General features: G+C 39.3%; 1 protein-coding gene across 1 annotated transcript in view; it reads left to right on the plus strand.

Annotated features, from left to right (window-relative positions):
* The first annotated feature begins 10,189 nt into the window (after positions 1 to 10,189).
* The window catches only part of STARD3 (StAR related lipid transfer domain containing 3), a 114,462-nt gene continuing 108,382 nt past the window's right edge, over positions 10,190 to 16,269 (plus strand). The window contains exons 1-2 of the mRNA XM_053698018.1: positions 10,190 to 10,263; positions 14,032 to 14,302. Coding sequence (XP_053553993.1) covers positions 14,084 to 14,302 — 219 coding nt within the window. The 5' untranslated portion in view covers positions 10,190 to 10,263; positions 14,032 to 14,083. The remainder of the gene's footprint in view (positions 10,264 to 14,031; positions 14,303 to 16,269) is intronic.

The following is a 16,269-nucleotide window of genomic DNA, read 5'->3' on the forward strand; positions in this document are numbered from 1 at the left end:
TCCTTTAGGGTTTCTCAAAGAAAAGGAAACAGAAATAGCAACTGTGATGAGAGCAGGATGTGATGTCACTAGTTTGGGGGCGGGGCTTAGGTCCGGTAGTCTGTGTCGCAGTCAGTTAGTACAATCAACCTGACCAGATGTGTATTGCTATGCTCTGCAATAAAATAGAGTTGTACCATCATTGCTGTGTCCTGCATATGTCCTGCATCTCATGACATGGTGTCAGAAGTTCTGGACTGCGCTTCTGTTCCTGATCAATTACAATGTCAAAGTTTACCCCACCTGAGCCTTTTGACTTCTCTCAGCCTGCAGCTTGGCCCACATGGCGTCAGCGGTTTCAGCGCTTCAGGATTGCTTCCAAACTGAACAAGGAGAGTGTGAAGTACAAGTTAATTCTCTTTTATACTCTATGGGGAAAGATGTGGAGCCAGTGTTCAATGCTTTTACTTTCCAAGAAGGGGAAGAATTTAACTTTGATATAGTTATGGATAAACTCAGTGCCCACTTTGTGCCCAAAAGAAATGTGATTCATGAGAGAGCTTGTTTTCACAAACGTAATCAGCGTGTGGGAGAATCTGTGGAGTCATTTGTGCGCAGCCTGTATGAACTAGCTGAATTCTGTGAGTTTGGTGTTGCTAAAGAAGAGCAAATCAGAGACAGAATAGTTATTGGAATTGCAGATGCTGAAGTCTCACTGAAGCTGCAGTTAGAGCCTGATTTAACGTTAGATGGGGCTATTAGGATGGCCCGCCAGAGTGAACTGGTGAAAAAGCAAAGTGCTGATCTGAGGTCTGAGAGTATTGTGGATGAAGTGCAACAGTCTAGGAAAACTGCTAGTGAAAGGCACAGTGTGAGCGGTAGATCTAAAGTACTGGAAAGGCCTAGAAGTGGATGGGCGCAGCATGCCTGATGCACACGGTGCTATCGTGCCCATGATCAGAGTGTTATATGCCCGGCCAGAGAGAAAAGATGCAGAAAATGTAACAGAATAGGCCATTTTGAAGTGGTGTGTAAAACTGAATACATTAAGGAGATGCAGGTGGACAGTGACCAGGAGGGTCAGGAAGTGTCTTTTGTGGGGTCCGTTTTGGAACGGACAAGCTCAGAGGAAGATTGGAAAGTTACTTTTACTGTAATGGGAGAGCCAAAGTTGATTTTAAGATTGACACAGGAGCAGATATCACTGTAATGTCTTTTGCTGAATTTATGAAACTGCCTCGACAGCCCCAGCTGGCGAAGGTTACTACAAATGTCCATAGTCCTGGTGGCCGCATTGATTGTGTGGGGAAATTTCTTGCCAGCTGTGAGTACAAGCAAAGGAAGTTCACCATGTGGGTGCATGTGATCCGAGGTCAGTGTGTTAACAATTTGAGTAGAAAAGCAGCCTGTGACTTGGGCCTCGTGGCCAGAGTGAATGAGATTTCCGAAGATATGTTTGGCGAGTTGGGCCTATTGAACTGCAAACCTGTCCGTATTGCACTTAAAAGTGACGCAGTCCCATACAGTATTTCTACTCCCCGTAGAATTCCGTTCCCGCTCATGCCCAAAGTGGAGAAAGAGCTTATGCGCATGAAGTCTATGGGGGTTATTGAAGAGGTTGTTGAAGCGACTGATTGGTGTGCCCCCATTGTTCCAGTTGCAAAGAAAAACGGAAAGGTGCGCATCTGTGTGGACCTGAAAAGGTTGAATGAGGCGGTGAAGAGAGAGAGATTTGTGCTGCCGACATTAGAAGATATAGCTCCAAAGTTGGCTGGGGCTAAGTTCTTTTCCACATTAGAAGCTTCTAGCGGCTTTTGGCAGATCCCCCTGGATCCAAAGTGCCGCAAACTGACTACCTTTATCACACCGGTAGGTCGGTTCTGCTTCTGCAGACTCCCCTTTGGGATATCCTCCGCTCCTGAAATCTTTCAAAGGGAAATTAGTTCTCTTCTGAGTAACCACGTGGGCACGGCAGTCGTCATGGACAACATTCTAGTGTATGGGTCTACAGTGGAGGAGCATGATCAGCGTTTAAGTTGTGTACTACAGGCTATCAAAGAGTCTGGGCTGAAGCTGAATAAAGAAAAATGTAATTTCAGGAAAACTGAATAATGTTACTTTGGGCATATCATCAACGGGGATGGCATCAAGCCAGACCCCCAGAAAATTTGTGCTATTGAACAGATGAGAAGTCCTTCTGATGTACATGAGCTGAGACAGATATTGGGCCTTGTAAATTACGTGGGCAAGTTTCTTCCAGATTTATCTACAGTTTTGCACCCTATCACAGAGTTACTTAAGAAAGACGTTGCCTGGGTCTGGGGACCTTCACAAGAAAAAGCTTTCCTGCATGCCAAGTCCCTGCTGGGGTCTGCCCCAGTGCTGGGGTTCTACGACCCTTCAAAAAAGACTGTGGTTAGTGCCGATGCAAGCAGTTATGGGTTGGGGGCTGCACTCCTGCAGCTGAATGAAAATAAACTACAGCCCATCGCCTACTGTTCCCGCACACTGACGGCTGCGGAGTCAAAATACGCTCAAATTGAGAAAGAGTGCCTGGCTGCAGTTTGGGCCTGTGAGCGCTTTCAGCGTTATCTAGTGGGTTTGGAGAAATTTAGTCTGGAAACTGACCACAAACCGCTAGTCCCTCTAATCAACTCCTATGACATTGACAAAACACCCTTGAGATGCCAGAGACTTTTAATGAGACTGCTCAGGTTCAATGTTCAGGCAGTGCATCTGCCGGGGAAACAACTGGTTGTGGCGGATACACTATCCAGGCTCTTGCTGGCTGCTGCTGAAGAATCCTCCACAGAATCTGAGGTGAAAGTGTATGTTGATTCAATTCTGGCCTCTAAGTCCATTTCTTCAAGGAAACTGGAGGAAATAAAGAGAGAGAAATATTTGGACACAGATCTGCAAGAGGTTATAAGGTACATAAAAGAAGGCTGGCCCGAGAGCCGGGCAGCCTGGATGTCTTTAAGTGCTTACCAGCCAGAGAGGTCACAGCTCACGGAGCTGGAGGGGTTGGTGCTGTTCCAAGACCGCATTGTAATTCCTGTCAGCATGAGGAAGGAGATGTTAAACAGGATTCACGATGGCCACAAAGTGCAGAGAAAGGGCAGCTACAGCTGTGTGGTGGCCTGGGATCAGCTCCAACATTGCAAATCACGTGTCTAAATGTGCCTTTTGCCGGGAACGCCGGCCTACTCAGAGAAGGGAGCCCTTGATTTCTACTCCGCTGCCTGCGGGGCCGTGGCAGAAAATAGCTGCTGATTTGTGTGAACTGCACGGGAAAAAGTTCCTTGTTGTGATCGACTACTATTCCAGGTATTTGGAGATTGCACCCCTGAATGATATCACAAGTCAGGCCGTTATCATTCGCTGAAGAGCTTGTTCGCCCGCTGGGGCATTCCAATGGAGCTAGTGAGTGATAATGGTATGCAGTTCGCTTCTACAGAGTTCAGTGCTTTCAGCAGGGAGTATGATTTTGTACATTCCACGTCAAGTCCACATTATCCGCAGGCCAACGGAATGGCTGAAAGGGCAGTTCAAACCACAAAATTCATTCTAAAGCAATCTGAGCCGTACCTAGCCCTCTTGTCATACAGGGCGACGCCCATTCAAGCCACCGGGTTTAGCCCGGCACAGCTGATGCTAGGACGCCAGATTCGCACCACTTTACCCTCAGTGGGTGTCTTCAAGCCGCATGGCCCTGTTCCTCGGGACGAAGTCCTTAGGAGGGATGAAGAGGCCAAAAAGGGTTATCGTTTCTTCTACGACAGGAGACATTCTGTCAGGCCCTTACAGGAACTGAAAGCGGGCCAAAGTGTCAGAATTAAACTGGATGATGAGAAGAAATGGAAGACGCCTGCTACGGTAGTTGGCCACTCTCCAGAACCAAGGTCTTATACAGTCCTTACGGAGGGAGGGACGGTTACACGCCGTAACCGAAGACATCTTCAGTCTGTACCTGAGAGTCTGGAACTGGATGCTTCAGTACCACCGCCGGTGGGATCCCCTGTTCTAAGAGAGGTGCCTTCCCCTCAGCAAGACCACAACGGGGATATATCTTTGCCTCCAGCGGACTCTTGTTCACCATCTTTTGTATCAGAGGACAGTTCATGCAAAGTTACATCAAGCGGAAGAGTGGTGAAACTTCCGGCCCGTTATAGGGACTGACTTTAGCTAGAACAGTGACCGGAAGTATGGGCAGAATAATCCCATGGTCACTGTGGACTAGGGTAGTCTACCCCGATGTCCAAGTCAGGATGTAATTTATGTGTTAATATTTTCTGAACCTATTTGTTTATATATTGTTCAAAAAAATGTTGTTGTATACTCTGTTTGTATACCTTGTTATTTGTTATATTCAAATGTATGCTTCGCCTTTGAAAAAGGGGAAGATGTGATGAGAGCAGGATGTGATGTCACTAGTTTGGGGGCGGGGCTTAGGTCCGGTAGTCTGTGTCGCAGTCAGTTAGTACAATCAACCTAACCAGATGTGTATTGCTATGCTCTGTAATAAAATAGAGTTGTACCATCATTGCTGTGTCCTGCATATGTCCTGCATCTCATGACAGCAACATAGTGTAATTCTGTAATGATCTCCTGAAATGTATCAAACTTGTGGCCAAATGCCTACTCACATGAACTAGAGCTTACGACCAAGCTCAGGGAAATGCGCACACCCACTTTATACTGATGGGTAAACAGTACTCTCATGGCAATGTAGTGTATAAAAGGATTTATTTAAAATACAAATAAAAGCGTCACAAATGCTATACAAAACACCTTATACAGAGGTTAATAGAGCCATAAATGCTGTTTTTAGCTCACAAAAGTCAACTCCACTACAGGATGCAAGCGGATACAGGCAGCAGAAACTTAACCGCTGCACAGTTCAACCTGACCTCAGATGGGAGTGGCTCCTCCTAGCGGTGTATCAGCAAGTGTACAGACGCACAAGAGAGTAAAAAGTTCCAGTTCCGACGATCATTTCGCTTAGCAAGCTTTTTCAAGGAAGTAAGGTGCGCATGTCCGTGTAGCCTTATGTACCGGTCTTTAGACTTAAAACGGATATCCGGAATCTTCTGTTGCCATTTTGAAAAAGGGCATAGATGTCTTACAGTCCCTTGGTGCAGTCATCATGTGTAAAATTATTATATGCTTATAGCCATTAAGGAAAATATTGACATATCCCCAATGACTTGTAATTGATCACAAACCCATAATTATACTTATTACATTATATAATGGTGCATGTACATGTTACAATATAACACTGTTGTTTCTTTATATTCATATATGTTCTTAGCATTATGATTTTACTTTATTGTATATTCCATACATAGTCATATGCGAAACGTAATTATAATTTGTTCCTATATTTATTAGTGGGAATATACCTCAACACTCATATATCAATGTATGTAGGTAAACATTTTTGATACTTAATTCCGTTAGCACAGAATATATTAACTTCACTCCTACATCCAAATACAAATCTCAATTATAAACTATATTATCAAATATGAAAAACTAGTCCTAATGTAAGAGCATCCTTCTGTCTTCTCATATTAGTAGAGAATACTCGTGGTATATAATTAATTTTATAGAATTCATCGTTATTCTTATTCTATGTCATTATACACGACTATTATTCTTTAAAATATAAATCCCCTAGTGGATGTTTAGGATGTCATATGATATTGTCCTCATTGTAGTTTAGATAGAAACTAATCCTCCCTTACATCTACTGATACAAAAAGTGATGTAGTTCAAAATCTTTATTCAAACCATTAGGTATGAAAGTATCCATAGTGTGTATCCATTTCATTCTCTAAACGTCCCAACTGATTCTGTATGTCACCACCCCTCCAATTTTGTTCAATCTTCCTTATCCCTAGGAATTCTAGATCACTGATCTTTCTTTTATGTACTCTATCAAAGTGTGCTGATACTGTGTGATTCTGGTAACCCTTTTCAATATTATAAATGTGCTCATTTAATCTTGTTTTTAAAAGCCTAGAGGTCCGACCTATATAGATCAGATTTCACGAGCAACGTAATAGATACACCACATTCTTGCTATTGCAAGTAATGAATTGGTTTATCTCATATTCTTTCTTGTTATCTGCTGAATAGAACTTATTACATATTTTTGGTGCTTTTTTCATTCTTTGGCATGCATTGCAAAATTGGCATCTTCTAAACCCTACCTATGGAGGGGGCAGCCAATTTTTGGATGATATTATATTTTGTTTATTCCTATCAATGTTTCCATGTGATAATTGTAATTTTAAATTTGGTACCTTTTTGAACATAATATTGGGACCATCCCCGAGAAACTCTGTTAATCCCGAATCTCTCGTAAGGATGCCCCAATGTTTATGAATAATACTTCTTAATTCATGACTTTGTGTACTATGTTGAAAAATTAATCTATTAGCTATGTTCTTGTTCTCTATCTCATTTCCATGTTTACTACTATTTTTGTACTTTAATAATTCGGTTCTATCTAAATTCCTAACCTCCTCTATCTTTTCCTCCAGAAAACCATTTGAATAATTCTTTTCTAAAAAACGTTTTTTTAAGACTTTAGATTGAGTTTGATATTCCGCTTCCTCCTTGCAATTGCGCCTTAATCTGACAAATTGGCCTTTGGGGACAGTTTTTAACCAATGTCGATGGTGACAGCTATTTAAATTGATGTAATTGTTCACATCTATGCTTTTAAAATGATTTCTTGATTTAAGTACATTCTCCTCAATATATATTTCCAAATCCAGGAATTCTACTTTATCTTTGCTATACTTCCAAGTCAAAGACACTTGGAACTCATTATTTTTTAAATATTCCATAAATTCCAATAACTGACCCTCACTACCTGACCAAATAAGGAACAGGTCATCTATATAGCGGTGATAGGACACCAGATATTGCGCCCAGGGGGAATTGTAGATGTAATTGTTTTCCCAATTACATCTACAATTCCCCCTGGGCGCAACAGAAGGGGCTTGGTCACAGACCTAACACAGATGGATAGAGGAGTATGTGTGGAAAGTCTGTGTGGGTCTTGAGAAAGGTCAGTGGAGACCGAAACCAGTTGACTGGTAAGGAGTATTTTAATTGTGATCACATTAAGAAGCCATCTGCACTATTGTTTGCCTTCCCTTTTTTTGGCAGGTAAGGGACTGCATTGCAAGTTGGAATTATTTGTTAACTACCGCCCAAGAAGATTTCTACATAATCAGCAGTTGGGATCCATATTGAGATAGACTATAGCAAGATTCTTATTATCCAATTTGAATATTTATTTGGACTTTTAAGCATTTTATGTTATATCATCCGTTTTTTAACCCACTGTTGTTATATGGTCTCTTTTAATTAACATCTCGAGGCTCTTTGAGCAACTCCCTTATATCTAGCTCAGCAACTCTGAGCACTTTAGATTTGTATTTTAGGGTATCAATTTAGAGCCTGTGTTCAATTTCAATCCAATCACAAAGTTTTGCCACTATTCAGTGTTTATAATAGATATTTGTTCACGTCACATCACAGTTTGCAAGCAGAAACACATTTGAACACACGTTAAAGTTGTGCTGTTGTTGTTTTTTTTTTTTTTTATTCTATTTATACTTTATGTTTGCATTAGTTGATTTGTCAAAAATTCACTTGTATATCGTTTTATTTTGAATTCATTGTTTTTTTGTGAAAAAAAAAAGGTTCACACACCCCTGCAATATTTTTCTCACATTTTTTCACTTGTTAGGATTTACACCCTTTTTGGATAAACACATAGGCACAACCTCAGGTCTTATATTTTGAATTCAGGTTCTAGACATTCCTGTAACATTTTTTGTCCACCTTTTAGGATTTACACAATTTTGGATAAACACATAGGCAAAACCCCAATTCGGAGCCACTTACATTTCACACCCACCAGTTTCAAGCAACCTGGAATCTATCCACCTGTGCATTGTAACCCATTGTTTTTATAAATAGAGTGTGCATAAGCGCTCCTAGCATTCACATATTAGAATTTAAGTTTTATGCGATAGACATTATTTGTTAGATTTTTTTTTTTTTGTTATTTATTGTTCTACAAGCATTTTTAAATTGCTCCTAGTGTTTCAATATATATTTTAAAGTGTAACATGGATCCATGACTAATTGTTGTATAATTTTAAATGTACCAACTTTTTTATATTATGTATTAAATCATATTATTTCAACCTATTGTTACCTTTGGTATTTGACTATCTGCCCATAGACCCTGCCTACGTTGTTTGGCGCTCTGATATCCAATCTTAAAATTGGATAGAGGAGTATAGCAGGTAGGGTTGGCCATAGGTGGAGCTAGGGAAGTCCATAGAAACAGAAAATTTGCCCTAGCTAGAGTCGCTACTGGCTGGCACATCTCCCAACCCGTGACAAATCAACAGTATCTAAGATGGTTATGAGGTCTAGCTTTGAGGCAATAACTTCCCTTGCAGCCTAGTATCAAGGGGGAGAAAATTATATAATTAAATCTTAAAAAGGGGACAGTTTTTTACAGTTTGAATTGATTAGCATCTTCTTAAATCATTATTCATGCTCCACTGACCTGATACAGAGAAATGATCACTTCTCACCCTGCCCCACTTAAATATTTACAGGTATACCTCATTTTATTGTGCTTCGCTTTATTGCGCTTCACATGTATTGTTCTTTTTACAAATTAAAGATTTGTGGCAACCCTGTGTCGAGCAAGTCTATCAGAGCCATTTTCCCAACATATATACACATATGAACACTTAAATTGACATGAATACACAAATATACACACCGATATATATATATATATATATATATATATATATATACACCACCAGCAAAAAGATTATGACTCACTGAAGGCTCAGATGACGGTTAGCATTTATAAACAATAAAGCTTTTTTTTATTAAGTTATATAATTCTATTGCTCACTTAATAGACTACAATATAGTGTAAATATAACTTTTATATGCACTGGGAAACAAAAAAAAAATGAGTGTGACTCAACTTTATTGCTATATTTGCTTTATTGAGGTGATCTTGAAACAAACTTGCAATATCTCTGAGATATGTCTGTACAGAACAGGGGGCATCATGAACAAAATTAATTTGACTGGATGGATGGAGATTATAATACTATTGCGAGAAACTGCAGTTCCGAGGTGCTGGGCCATTCAAAAGTTAACGGGGCACTGAACCCCAATTTTTTCTTTTGTGATTCAGATAGAGCATGCAATTTTAAGCAACTTTCTAATTTACTCCTATTATCAATTTTTCTTTCTTCTCTTGCTATCTTTATTTGAAAAAGGCATCAAAGTTTTTTTTCTTGGTTCAGAACTCTGTGCAGCACTTTTTTATTGGGGAATGAATTTATCCACCAATCAGCAAGGACAATCCAGGTTGTTCACCAAAAATGGGCCGGCATCTAAACTTACATTTTTGCATTTCAAATAAAGATACCAAGAGAATAAAGAAAAATTGATAATAGGAGTAAATTAGAAAATTGCTTATAATTTCATGCTCGATCTGAATAACGAAAGAAAAAGTTTGGATTCAGTGTCCCTTTAAAGCACCAGACGAAGTGCAATTATGATACAGCACATGCCAATAGATTGGTCCTGCAAACAAAAATTACTTTATTTAGGAGGAAAGTGACTTTCATGTTTATAATTTTTCTGGGGACAATGTGACCAAAACCCTAAAAGGGAAAGTTCAATTTATAAGGGAAGGGATGTTCATCCATTATTAGAAAGGTGGATTATATACAGCAACAAAAGTTAAACATAGTTTGGGGCAATAAAATCACCACATTGAAGTTACCACCCATTAAAAATATTGATGTACTTAGTACGGACTTTTGTTTAACTATAGATTAGCTCATTATAATATGACATTATAATATGACAATGAATCTATTATAATATGACAATCTATAAGTATCAAATGACAAAAAGGGTCATTTCCAGTTTTGCATAATGTCAAAAGCTATGGGAATCAAAAGCAGCAGTCATACTGGAACTGGGTAATTAGGAAGCAGTAACAGTTTCACGTGACTACACAAGGAGAGTAATGACTCTACACTGCACTCGGTAAGTTCAGAATCCCTGCCCACCTTTAGCTCCGCCCAAATTGGGGAGGTGTCTATCCGTAACGTCATGTGGAGTAAAGCCGCTTCCGGCTTCCGGGTTGTTATTGTGTCTGTGTCCTGGGACCGGTTGAGAAAGAAGAGGAACCCCAGGATAAAGGGGGTTAGTCCTGGGATGGGGAGGGAAAGGGTTTGGTGTCTGAGATGATGACTAATAAGAATATGAAATTGTGTGCGACGAAAGTTTATTTACAAAAGCAGAAAATATACGGATCATAACGTAGTTCATTTTAAATTGGGTCTGTAATTGATATGGAAGAACTTTCTGCAGGTAGGGAAGACAGTTATAGTGTAGTCCGTACATGGTGTAAAGGTATCGCTGTGAGTATTTGACTTAACAGACTCTATTTTTTTTCTGTCTTGTGCAGAAAATTATTGTTACCCCTCTACATGTCATAGGTGCTAGTGCTCTATACATGTAATTGGGGGGTGATATCATACTCTGTTGTATACATGTCATTGGGGGGTGATATGCTCTGTTGTATGCACATCATGGGTGGGGGGTGATATCATGCTCTGTCGTATGCACATCATGGGGGGGGGCGTGATATCGTGCTCTGTCATATGCACATCATGGGGGGGGGTGATATCGTGCTCTGTCATATGCACATCATGGGGGGGGCGTGATATCGTGCTCTGTCGTATGCACATCATGGGGGGGGGCGTGATATCGTGCTCTGTCATATGCACATCATGGGGGGGGTGATATCGTGCTCTGTCGTATGCACATCATGGGGGGGGGCGTGATATCGTGCTCTGTCATATGCACATCATGGGGGGGGTGATATCGTGCTCTGTCATATGCACATCATGGGGGGGGTGATATAATGCTCTGGCGTATGCATGGGAGGGGAGATCCTAGCATGCTTAGCTGTATGTACATAATGGAGGGGGTGCTAGCATTCTCCATTTAGTGCCTGGATTTGGTGTTTGTTGTTATCTTTTATACACTGCCATTAATTTTTTAGGTTATGATTCCTTTTAATAGGTGAGCATATTTTTAAAATAAGCTATGGGTTGACATTTATGTAAAGCTTCAGATAGAATATTGTGGAGCCATACATACATATTTAGGAGTCTGGTAGGGATTGTAGATACAGGTATACCTCACTTTATAGCGCTTCACTTAACAGCGCTTCGCTAATACAGCGCTTTGTGGAGCTGAAGTTCAACCTCCAAGGATTTTGAAACAGTGCTGTAATCTTCGTGAGATTGCGAGAAAAGTGACTGGCGCCATTTTGTTATGCGCATTTCACTCTGTTTACAGCATTACAGTGCAATCTGTGTCTCAGTGTTGTAGTTTGGCAAATTTTACTACAGCAATTGTCACTATTTTACAGCTACAGAATTTATTGAATACTAATTGAATACTGTGCTAGTGTTAAACTAAACGTAGCCCTATTGCACCCCTATATATGTTAGTTCAAACATGTTTTTAAACACATTGGCAAGTGAAAAGAAAGCTAAAGCCGCCTTGTTTCACTTTAAGGCGGGTTTCACTTTACAGCGGGGCTCCGGTCCCTAACCCGCTGTATGAGCGGGGTATACTTGTAGTATACGTTTTACATATATCCACAAGTCAGAAGTAAAGCTTTAGAAGCAGCGGATCAGGGATGTGTCAAACCTTGAATGAAGGGGCTATTTTAATAACCTGTATTTTAGGTATAATGCAGTAGCAACTGATGATCAAAACATCATCAAACCAATAAGAAATTGCCTTTTTAGTCTCACCCGTCTCGCAATCCGTGGGTTCGGCGATAAATTAAAAGAAAGTGGATAGACCCTCTGTTCTGACGAGTGGCGAGGTTTGTCCCATAGGGATTGCAGTTTCAGTAAAAGTCCGACAACATCATCAGTTATCTCAAATCTCTGCTGTATTTTAAGTATGTTTACACAACATAGACTGTGCGTTCACTAAAACAAACAATTGTTTAAAATAATGCATTTGTAAATTAAGTTTCACTGTACATTCACTAGATTTCTCACAACGGGAATTCTTGCCACTGAAAAACTGGCACGACCGTTATGGAAAGGTGCGTCCAAGATGCAGGACAGTGCTTTGAATATTAGAAACTCACGGCTATGATTCCTCATTAAAATACAAGTTACTCTTACAAAATGCCTATATATTTATGTCTTCGATCTCCATTGTTAATAAAGACCAAAAAAAATATTACTATTAAACCTAAATGGGATGTAGTATATTCGGTGTTCTCCACAGAACATTTTGCCAGCTGGGTGGCATTATAAAGTGGGGGCAGTGTAATATTGTTTTAATATTATATTATTTTCAGCTATCCAAAGCACAAATTTAATTGTATTTTTTAACATAAATTTATTTAGTTGTAATTTGTGTAATAAAAATTTAACTTTTTTTTTTTAATATTCGCTTATTTTAGCTTAGTATTGGTTATAATTTTAGTCAGGTGGTCATTAAATTCAGCTGGGTGGTGCACCTGCTAAAAAGGTCCTGGGGAGAACACTGTTATAAATAAAACATAGTATATACATGTCTATTAAGTATTTTATGTTATGATATGTATTTTAAGTATATTAAAGGGACACTCAAGTCAAAATTAAACTTTCATTATTCAGATAGAACATGCAATTTTAAACAACTTTCCAATTTACTTCTATTAACAAAATGTGCCCAGTCTTTTTATATTTAAACTTTTTGAGTCACCAGCTCTTACTGAGCATGTGCAATAATTCACAGAATATATGTATATGCAGTTGTGATTGACTGATGGCTGTCACATAGTACGTGTATGCATTTGTGATTGGCTGATGACTGTCACATGGTACAGGGGGAGTGGAAATAGACATAACTTTTAAAATTGTCAGGAAAAAAAATCTACTACTCATTTGAAGTTCAAAGTGTTATTGCATTTGTTGATTATGCAAATCTGTGTTTACTGGTCCTTTAAGTCTTAGTTGTTGTTTTTTTTTACAAATCATGTTTTTTTCTTTCTTTTTAGGAAGATTTCATGATATTAATATTTTATAGAACCCAGTAGCTGCAATGTTCTCGTTTTATTAATTTATTGCCGATTATAAGTTGTTCTGAACATGTTATAATATTGCAACCACAATGTAACAAACATGTTATTAATATAACACAAGACTTAAAATACACATTATAGCATTATACAATAAAATACATATAAATAAAACATCCTAGTTTCACTATTGTATTGTAACAAGAGGTTGAGGTGCAGTTGACATATGTAAATTTTATTATCGTACAATAATTTGTAACATTTCACTTTCAATGTAGGTGGCAATTCTGCTTTGAAATGATCAGCAGTATTAGAAAACCATCGCCACCTACAGAGATGTACAGTAAACTTCCTATTGGCTAGACTGCCTATAAAAACACTGGGTACATCCCTTTGGAAAATTTTACAAGCAACCTTGATCTTGCGACGGAACTCTTTTGAATATATTGCCACGTTGATGATACTTCAAACATAAGGGCCTATATGAGAAGATTTAGAGTAAATGATCACTTTACCATGTTCTGGGTTAGCAGGTGAACTGTGTTTCTTTGTTCAGCATATAGGATAGGAAGTGATGAGGTTACATATCATTTTTGCTAATGGCACATTATCAAAACTCCTTGAGATGGATTGAGTGGATAGTAGTTTTATTGTTCCCGTGGGTATGATTGGGCTTAATAACGCATGTGTCTTCCGGAACTGGGTAAAGGGTACATGATGTGCTCTGGCCTATGAAATGATAGCTGGGTAAAATCAGGGTGTGTGTTTGTTTGTTTGTTTTTTTCTTGTGTTAGGGATTGGGAACAACAAAGGGATGACTTTTGTCAGTGTATGTTGTTATTAATTACCCCTTTGTTTTTTTGTTCTCATAGGCGCTGCTGAATATTTATTTCTGATAACACAACATCCTATTTGTACGTCATAATGACTAAAATCCCGGCAGATCTCCGGGTTGATTTGGAGCGAAGTCTTCCAGCCATTGCTTCTATGAACTCATCCTTTAGCCAAAGCCAGACCTTGTCACCCCATTACTTTCTGTCTTCTGAGAATCGCAGGGTCATCTCTGACGTACGCCGGACCTTTTGCTTATTTGTCACCTTTGACCTGCTGTTCATTTCACTTTTGTGGATTATTGAGCTAAACGTGAGTAATATAAGCGCTTGAGACAAAAGGAGAGTACAGTGGAAAAACTGTAGGGAGAGTACACAATAGGCTGTTACATAAGTAGTCTATCTCACTATTTGGCCGCAATGGCTTATATTAATTTACACAGCACCTGAGCAGATATTGAGTTAGTCTAGAGAGAGGGATAGTCCTTTGGGATATCGCACTTTAAACAATCCAGTGCAGATAATAAATAAATACACATATATATATATTACACACACACCGTAGCTGTACTTGCAGAGATCCCTATCTTGCTATTTGCCACCAGGGCTTACACTGATAAATTATTGTAGAGGTAGGGTTAATCCCATAGTACATCAGCTAATATTCCACAATTAAAGTAACAAAGTGTGAGTTAGGCTATGTGTATAAACACCAACATCTGAGCGGGCAGAGGGAACGCCTGACGCGCGTTTCGCCACTTCTTTTTCAAAGGCCTTAATATCGAGATAGGGGTCTCTGCAAGTACAGTTACGGTGGCTTTGTATATATATGACTACACTGGATTGTTTAAAGTGCAATATCCCAAGGGACTATCCCTCTCTCTAGACTAACTCGATATCTGCTCAGGTGCTGTGTAAGTTAGTATAAGCCTTTGCGGCCAAATAGTGATATAGGGATATCTACTAATCACAGCAACCGACACTACATATATTATACACTACTTATGGATTAAAGTGTGATACTAATATAATTGAACCGAGTATTGTGACTCATTCAACAGAGGGCAGGGATATGTATTTTGTATGTCTTTTAAATGATTTTAATGCGTGTCTTAGTTTTTAATTATTATTAAAAGTTAAAGTTTATTTTAAGTCCTCCCCCCTTCCTCACCCGTTTCCCTTTCATATTGTTTGGTATAATCCTCAACTGTACATAGTAAGTGTGCCGTAAAGTACTTCTTTCTCCCTATCTTCATTCTAAATAATTTGTCAGTAATACTCAGAGAGCCACAATATAGTGAATTGGGAGCTCCCCATGCTTCACAAACTATTATTTTATTTCAGATGAAAGCAATAAATAAACCAAAGTAGAATATAAACTCTCTATTATTATTATTTTTTTTTAAATCTAAATTCTGTCCTTAAAGGGACAGTCTATACCAGAATTGTTATTGATTAAAAAAGATAATCTCTTTATTACCCATTCCCCAATTTTGCATAACCAACACCGTTATATTAATACACTTTTTACCTCTGTGATTACCTTTTATCTTAGCCTCTGCAGACTGCCCCCTTATTTCAGTTCTTTTGACAGACTTGCATTTTAGCCAATCAGTGCTGACTCCCAGGTAACTCCACAGACGTGAGCACAATATTATCTATATGCCACACATGAACTAGCGCTGTCTATCTGTAAAAAAAAAAACTGTCTCAATGCACTGAGATAAGAGGCGACCTTCAAGGCCTTAGAAAATTAGCATACAAGCCTTCCTAGGTTTAGCTTTCAAGAAAGAATACCAAGAGAACAAAGCATAGCTGATTATAAAAGTACATTGGAAAGTTGTTTAACATTACATACTCTATCTAAATCATGAAAGTGTTTTTTTGACTACACTGTCCCTTTAAAGGACAAGTAAATACAGTCACTTTGCTTAATCTACAAATGTAGGATAAAAAAACAATGCAAGAGCATGAAGGGCTCCATGTACGAAGCAGCAAGAGCTGCTCTGGAGCCCTTGCAGGGCAGGTTTGCATATGCTAGCCTGCTTCCGTGCTTCTTATACGGTGGAGAGAAATCACTGAGAGCGATCAAGCGCTCTGTGATTGACAGTCCCTTCACTAGCGCGATTGGTCACGTGAATGAAGGGGCGGGCATTACACACTCATCGAAGTGTGTAAGGATACATACAGGCAGGCGGATCAACAGATCCACTGCCCGTATGCAGCGAAGGCGGCGTACAGCTTCGCAAGTTGAGAAGCTGCCCCGTCCGTCTTTTAATG

Source organism: Bombina bombina, chromosome 1 (assembly GCF_027579735.1).
Source record: "Bombina bombina isolate aBomBom1 chromosome 1, aBomBom1.pri, whole genome shotgun sequence".
NCBI lineage: Eukaryota > Metazoa > Chordata > Amphibia > Anura > Bombinatoridae > Bombina > Bombina bombina.